The sequence below is a fragment of the Tyto alba genome, unplaced genomic scaffold, assembly GCF_018691265.1.
Source record: "Tyto alba isolate M040663 unplaced genomic scaffold, T.alba_DEE_v4.0 Super-Scaffold_20000042, whole genome shotgun sequence".
Classification (NCBI taxonomy): Eukaryota; Metazoa; Chordata; class Aves; order Strigiformes; family Tytonidae; genus Tyto; species Tyto alba.
In genome coordinates this window covers 6,596,892-6,604,649 of record NW_024881293.1, presented here as the reverse complement: position 1 = coordinate 6,604,649, position 7,758 = coordinate 6,596,892, and the positions used below count along the sequence as shown (strand labels likewise).

The following is a 7,758-nucleotide window of genomic DNA, read 5'->3' as shown; positions in this document are numbered from 1 at the left end:
CTCAACTGCAGCACTAGCCCTAAATCTAGGTATCTGTGACCCACAGAAAAGAAGACATTATATACTCTCCTTCGCAGGCCTAAGCTCTTGGCCCAGATCTGGGAGAACTTGTAGTGCTCAGCAGCCACCATAAGTCTTCAGCCCCTCCTGCCAGGAATCCTAAAACTGACCTGAGCCCTCAGCCAGATTTAGCCCCAGATGAAACAATCTGACCACAGGATAAAGGACAAGGAGCTATTTTCTGGTTAATAACCATCAGTCACTACCAGAGAAGCACATTTCAGATCAGCAGCTGGCCGGGAAAAGACACAAAGGTCAGCATTTGTTTCCATAGCCAACTCAGTGACCTGACTCAGGAACAATTAAAGGAACATAAACACTGCTACAGACTACAGGAAAGAGGGATTGCTAAATGGGGGAAGAATATCCGATGTATAGGAAAGTGGTGGCATCACAGGGGCAGTAACCTACAGACACCTTTGCAAGAGGTTAGAAACACTGGCAGTCCAACACTTGGGAAAACCACAGTTGCTTCCTCTTGGCTGGTTGCTTTGAAGGCTGCCTTTCCCAAAGAGACCTCTCCAAGGCAGGTAGCAAAATCAGCGGCCACTCCCACCAGTTTAATCTTCTACACAGGTACTCCGTGTCCCATTTGACAGCATGTTGTGCCTCACGACTGGAAACAGTGCTGTGCTCTGAATACAATGGGCACTGGGAGGAGTCTTGCAGAGCCGCGGAGGAATGACACGCCAAGATAGATTCAATGTGGGTGATAGAGCATCATATATTGTATCCCTTTATTGGTCCAGGGTACATATATTTATACAGACAACGATAATTATTATGCCTACTAGTCACTAGCTGGTTGGCTTAAGCTCTAAAGGTCGTATTCGCATGGTCCACCTACTTGCAGTTAGCTAACAGCACAAGCTTCTCATAACACTAAATTTCTCATGCCACGATTTCTAATTCCTCTTAACCTGTTTTCGACACACCACGGTACACAAGGCCGAAGCGTCCTTGACATTCTTCATGTATCAGCAGCTGCGAGCAGCTGCAGGCAAACCCTAGTGGGGCCTAGCATCAGCAAGGCCCAGCATCAGCCCCTAGAACAGGCTCTGATCATACAACTGCTCGATGGGCTCATGACCCTTGTCTCTGAGCCATTCTCCAACAGAGTCCCTGTTCTTTTCAGGGCTGAACGTTGTCTTTACCATCAAGGACTTGTGTTCTCTGTATTTCCTTCATGGTGGGCAGAATCCTACCCACTTACAAAGCTGTAGGAGATGGCTCCTTAACGCATCTTCCTTCCTCTCACACCTAGGTACTACACAGCCTTCATCTGCAGAGACCTCAGGATGGTGATTCTGGGAGGTGATGGTGGGGAGGGACAGGGCAAGGGGAAAAGGATGCTGGCTAGGGCAGGTCCCCTTGTGCTGCAAACTCACACCCAGGCCTTGACTTGAGTGTTCCACCCCTTGGCACAGCTGCACAGGCCTCCTTCCTCATACCAGCGCCACTTCACCCCCTTGTACACAGCCCTGCTGTATGGCTGGAAGCACATGAAGAGACGGAGCCTCCTTGCCAGGCTGCAGTAGATAGCCATGGCCACCACAATGAGAGGGGACATGATGACGAAGCCAAGGATAATGAGGGCAGAAGAGCTGTTGTCATCCAAGATGCTTTTGCAGTAACGGGCAGCTGAGTGCAACACCTGTGGGAAGAGTGAGATAGAGCTCGTCACAGACCTGGTGGTGGGTAGGAGTAGTGACCAAAGTACCCTTGAGTTTGTAGTGCTTTCACAGAATAACACACCTCTTCCCTCTCTCCGAGATGAGCTTGGAAATCTTCAGGCTACACTATATGAATGACAACGCATTTTAATCAAGCTTTCAATTGTTCCAGCATTACTGAGACAAGAGCACTGCACACTGATCCTGAAGCAGGAAATACAAATTTTTATTAAAGCATCAGAATAGTACAGTTTAGCGTTTGATAGTCAGAAGCCACATAAAAAGGCCTTCTGCTGCTACATCAATGTGGGTGGCACAGCACACTGGAAATTATAACAAAGTAAATAAAATACAGCAAGATGTTAGATTCTGCAGACAGAGGTTGGTCATTCCATAGCTACCCACCGGCTGGAGACTATCCAGATTCCTGCCCTGGAACAGACCCACTTATATTCTAGTCTGTCTTCTAAAGTACACACTGTACTCACTCCTGCCTCCTAGCATCTCTCTGCACTGCTAAGGCTGCCAGAAAAGCCCATTCACCCCATGTTGCTGCAAAGCATCCGGCACACTAACTGGGCCTTGCTGAGTGGTATTTCAAGCCCTCCTTTCATCCTGGTAGCAGGAGATCCAAATCAAGCCACTCAGTTCTGCATTAACAAATGCTACAGGCAATCTCCATGTCCCATAGCCTCCTTTTCTTTTTCTGTATTCCTTCAGCAGTACAAGAAACACAACCCATCAACCCACTAAAAAAAAAAAAAAAAAGAAAATCTATCTATCTAATGGATTTGCAGTGCAGAAATCAGCCTCTGGCTACTAGGAAGGCATTGAAAAGTAGTAGCCCAAAGACAAAGGACTGCTCTTGTCAAGATGTGCTGCTGCAATCCCTCTCTATGCCTATTAAAGTCTGTGTTAAAAGACTCCTTACAGACAACAGCAACACCATTGCTTTCACTTCTGATGCACTTAGTTGTACTCAAAAACTTCTTACATTTCCTCAAAACCTTCAACTGGAGAGCATGGCGTGTGCAGAGGAGAACAAAGGCTTTACAGGCAACCTAGTAAATCTACCCTGGAAAGCTTCATGCCTTACAGAATCAGTATCCACACTGCACTTGGAGGCAGAGGAATCATTTTACCAAAGCAATGGCCCACATAGCACTTCCTCCCAAAGCAAATTTATCAGGTTATTTCTTGTGAAGACGTACTCTTCAATAGAACAACAGTCATTCTATTCACCTGCCCTTTTGTATGTGAAAATCCTAACAGCCATGGACTGTAAGAGGAGTGCTGCAGCCCACAATGAAGCAGCACTGCATGATTATTCAAGTAGCCATTTTTTCTCTCTGCAGGCCCTCCAGAGGTTCACTCCAACTAGCAGCAGCACTTGTGTTTGCCCTGTTCTAACAAACAGTTACCATGACAGATGTCTCCCTGTTCATTAGTTTGCAGGATCAGGAAAAGCTTTTCAATAACAGCAGCTACAAGCAGTCATTATTTCAGGGCAGTAAAAATCAAAGCCAAACTCCACAGACCAGTAAATACATCAGTACTGAGAAAACAGGAACATCACAGTCCCTTTGTTGGGGAGCTTTGAGACAGGGAGCTGTGGGCTGACTACTCATGTTGGTGGGACGCCAGCTGAAAAATACAATGCAGTGGCTGTATTGGAAAGTTACAGCACATCCCCCAAAGCTATAAATGCTTGCAGTCAACAGCATGTCTTAGCATGCTGCTGTGTCCCACGGTTTAGATGCCTCAAGTGAGCAAACTAAGATTCCACCTACAGAACAAGCACCTTTACCACACATACACAGCTCCTCAGCGTAAATATCACTGGCATTAAAAGTGCTGTCAAAGGAGCAATTCTCCCAGAGCTGAGTGACTTCTGGGAAACATGATTTTACACTTCAGCTAGGCAGAGGGGGTCTCTCCTCCTTCACTGTGGAGGGAGACCCCCTATATCTATGAACAGGTCCAGAGAAGTCAGAAGAGCCTTACTGGGTTAAACTGGGCAAATGGCTGACCCCTGCTACACAGTTGGATCTCTTCCTACCACCCATGCTAGGATATGCTCACTCAGAAGTCCCAAGGACTTGGGTGATTAGATAGGATGCACAGATTTCATTAAAAGGAAGGGGAAAAGCTTTCTTCTTTTGATATTTCTCAGGTAAATACATCAGTTTGAGAATATTTAAATAATCTTCCCTTTAGATCAGATTCTGTGGAATGGGGACACCAAGCGCATCTGTATTTTCAGACAATTCTCCCTTCTGGGAGAAGGTGTGGGTTTTTTCCCCAAAGTAGAAAGTAAAGGAACTCTTCTAACTTAGGATAATCAGCAAGAGAAGTCATACTGAGCTGGACTAACAGTTACTGCCTGTGAGGAAAACAGGATAACTACTTTTTCACATCCATACTTAGTCAAGTGATTCTGAAAATATTTATAGAAATATACCAAGAAGAAATTTATAAGTACAGAAATGATGACATCCAGAGGACATCAACCAACTGGAACTGACATGCACACAGCCAGAGCCCTTACTGACAAAACAGACTAATTTCTTGGTGTGAGAAACTGTACAGCACATTTGGGAACACAACTGAATGTTAGATTGGCATAAGAAGGGGATTATATATTCTGTTAGACTTTATTAGTTCTATAATTAGTCATTAGACAGATCAAATATAACAAACACTGTAGAGGACTGACTTCAATGAAAAGTAACAAACCCTATCAGAGCCCACACAGGACTTGAGTGAAATACGGAAGAGTTTGGGTTGGCAGCACTCAGTAACAGAGGTCACAGAAAAGAGATAAATATTGTGACATTAAAATGCAAACAGCAACTCTGTCAAGCCAGGGAGTGTATTCACCTGACCTCACATAGCTGCTTGTTATTTTCATGGGAATACAGCTTTATTGCCCAATCAAGCTTTCATTTCTCACAATATTAGAAGAAGGAGTAAAAATGTATCTTGCTCATTCCTACCAGCACTCAGGCGTACCCACAAGATTGGCATCTCATGCAAGCTTGCTGTGAAATGCTGTAGATTTATCTCTGATCACTTTAAGCAACTGTACAAAGTGCAGTGCACAGGCAAACAAGACCACAGGGTCCCTTTCTATCTCAGTCCCCTGCACGTTCTGTCAGTGTTCTCCCTGACTCTCCAGTGAGCCTTTCTGTGCTAACCCACTGACACCGAATGTATGGGTGCCAACCAACTGCTTCAAGGCAGTAAGTCCAGAAACAATAAAGCCTGTACTTCTCTAGACAAATGCACATGCCAGCCTTGCCTACAGCTGTGCCACAGGCACCAAGGAGGGACCGCTCTGCTGTACAACCAAGAGCCTGCAGGTCAGCACAAACTGCCATAAACCTGTTCTTCTAAGCCCAGTCTATACACATACCTTATGAGAAAATCTCTCCCACACACCTTATGAGAAGATCTATACATGTACACATCCCTTATGAAAACAAAGCCAAAGACTGGGGAAGCTATCCTTGCCTTTACAGCCACTGTTCCCATGGGCTAAAATAAAACCCTTATGGATGGCCCTGCCTTAGAGGTGGCTGCTAGCAGCCAAATGCAGCAAGGCTTACTTACCCGAGAGTGGCACTGGAAGCCAAAGTAAACCACCACAATGGTAGGAAGCAGCACAATGGTGAAGATAACAAACAGCAGAAGCAAATTCGTTAAAAAAACCAGGGAGTTCATGGTGCCTACTACCAGGGTCCATGCCAAGCAGCACCAGGCACTCCGTGGCTCCCTGGGAAGGAGCTGGTCATCAATGTCATACGGTGGGAGGCTAGGAATCATCTGAGACTTCTCTGAGAGGTTTTCTGCTCCAAAGTCCTCAGTGTCCTGGCCAGACATTCTTCAAAATGATTGCTAATCAACCCACTCTCCTATCCAAAATAGGGTTTTTTTGCTTTTGGCAACAGAACTAAGTAATTTGCAGAGGCTTTTTCTGCCTCTTCCACACATGGACAAGAACACTTAACCAGAGATCATAATGAAGCAATATAGGAAAGGCCTCTTGTCCACCTGCTACCCCAGGACCTGGCCAGCACAGGTTGCTTCCTCTCAGAATGTTTTCCAGCAGTGTTCCAACCTCAGTTTCAAGGTATTCAAGGTAAATGTGGCTGCTCCAAGTCTGGCAATAGCTATTATTTTGCTTCTGAATCCATAGTACTCCTGAATTTGTTGTTCTTCCTAGGGTGATGATCCCACAAGGTCTCAAACAGTTGTTGTCTTCGCTTTGATAGGCTGCTAGGTTCCAGAGAGTGCCTAGCGTTAGTATCCTCCTGCACCTTTGAGTACTGTTGCTTGCTGAGGGTATCGGTCTTAGGCACTTTCAGGTAGTTCCTTGACTTCAAATCATCTTTCCATGCTCTTCACCTTGCACCCACGTAAATATTTCTGCTCAACTCTCATCCAAATGAAGCGACCAGTGAAGATAACGAAGAGCAGCTGTTTCTCCACTCTGCCTTGCTGGAGTTCTTGCCCACACCTTGCAGAGCTGGAAGCAAAGACTGGAGCAGCGTGTGGTTCCCCTGCTCTCAGCTGCCTGCAGTCACAGGCACTCAAATACAAGCAGTGTCTTCCTTTCTGAGCTGACTCTCAGAGCTTTGCAACACTGCTCTGTTTACAGAGTAGATTCTGAAGCTGCTTTCTGTGCTAGCCAATCCTTTACATCTGCCTCACTACTGAAATGATTTAGCACACAGCACCCAAGAGCCATGCTCAAACCATATATCCCCAGGCCAAGACAGTCCTTTTTCAATTTTAATTATTCTGCCTCTGATTAATTTTCTACAATTTCTCTCTAGATCAAAAAAACCTTAGAGAAACTGATAAAAACCACTATATACCTCAGAAATCTTTTGTTCTCTGCAGTCATCACTGTTATTGTTTGCAGAACATACTGATATTCTTGTAATGAAGGTACAGCAATTATTAATTATTTCATCTGCCTCATATTATCAATATTATTTAAGAATTTCAGTGATATCTGCACATTTATGTAGACTTTTACATACATTCATATATGCATGATCATAGTACTGCAGGAGGGAGAAAACTTCCTTAACTCCAGAGGAAACTGAGGTAGCACAGGTCTTACCAGAAGGCACAGCTCATCTATGGCACAAGTCAGGGAAAGAATCCATGAGTCCTGTGTTCCACATGATAATGTTTCTCTCAGAAAATTCTGCCCTAGAAAAAGGTTATCAGAAAAAAAGAGGTTCACACAATGCTAAGTGTAAAGTGATTTTGTAATACAGATGAGTGCTAGCTTTCCTTCATTAAATGCTTCTGTTACAAAAGAAAAGTGTATTTTGGGTGCCCATCCCCCTGCCATTGTTGGGTCTTTTGGTATGTTTATCTACCTTAGTTACTGGCCAGCTGTAGCAATATGTACAGCAGAATTAAAGCTAAGACAGTTTTCTCCAAGGACTAGGACAGACCTGCTCATGCAGCATTTACTGATGGCCCATTACAAGAGCTCTACCAGATGATAAGTTAGGGCTAGCAGACCTCGGGGCAGCTGCATCGCAAACGTACCATGGCTTAGCAGCTTCTCAAAGTCATGCCACAAGGAAAGGTGATGAAAGCAACACAAATGCAATATCCAGCCTCAGTATTCATCACTCACGGGTGAAGCACAGCTATCAATTCCTGGTATTGCTTTTAAGCGAAGTTAGGCTCCATCGTGCCAGGCACTCCATACACACTGACTGAGCGCACAGCATATCTCACTCTGCATATGTAGAGTAAAAGGGTTCCCCAGGCTTCTTTCAAAGCTTGAATTTGGATGTAGATTTTCAAGTCCCAGGCCACTATTTCGATGAGGAGGCACACAAATGTTACATTAGTAATTTTCCTGACTGCAGAAAGTAAAATATCACCCTACAAAGATACAAGCCCATGGAGCCAGAAGGATTGCCTTCTAATTGAAATAGAATACAACTGAGCAGAGTCTGTCCTCTTGCTGCTGAGAGGACCTTCTCACCCTGGG

The 7,758-nt window shown here is 44.8% G+C and overlaps 1 protein-coding gene across 1 annotated transcript; it reads right to left on the bottom strand.

The window, feature by feature from the left end:
* Positions 1 to 1,100: 1,100 nt before the first annotated feature.
* On the bottom strand, positions 1,101 to 6,417 carry TMEM88B (transmembrane protein 88B). Its single transcript, XM_009969907.3, has 2 exons — positions 5,346 to 6,417; positions 1,101 to 1,714 (listed from the first exon to the last, which is right to left on the bottom strand). The coding sequence occupies exons 1-2, from the start codon at positions 5,613 to 5,615 to the stop codon at positions 1,445 to 1,447; spliced, it is 540 nt and encodes a 179-aa protein (XP_009968209.3). The 5' UTR covers positions 5,616 to 6,417; the 3' UTR covers positions 1,101 to 1,444.
* Positions 6,418 to 7,758: the final 1,341 nt, after the last annotated feature.

What these genes read in the sequence shown, in the direction of transcription:
- TMEM88B (XM_009969907.3), bottom strand. Translation starts at nt 5,615, where the DNA reads ATGTCTGGCCAGGACACTGAGGACTTTGGAGCAGAAAACCTCTCAGAG. An exon ending in GCTTCCAGTGCCACTCTCGG is followed by an intron (nt 1,715 to 5,345) that starts GTAAGTAAGCCT and finishes CTCTTCCCACAG; the next exon opens with GTGTTGCACTCAGCTGCCCG.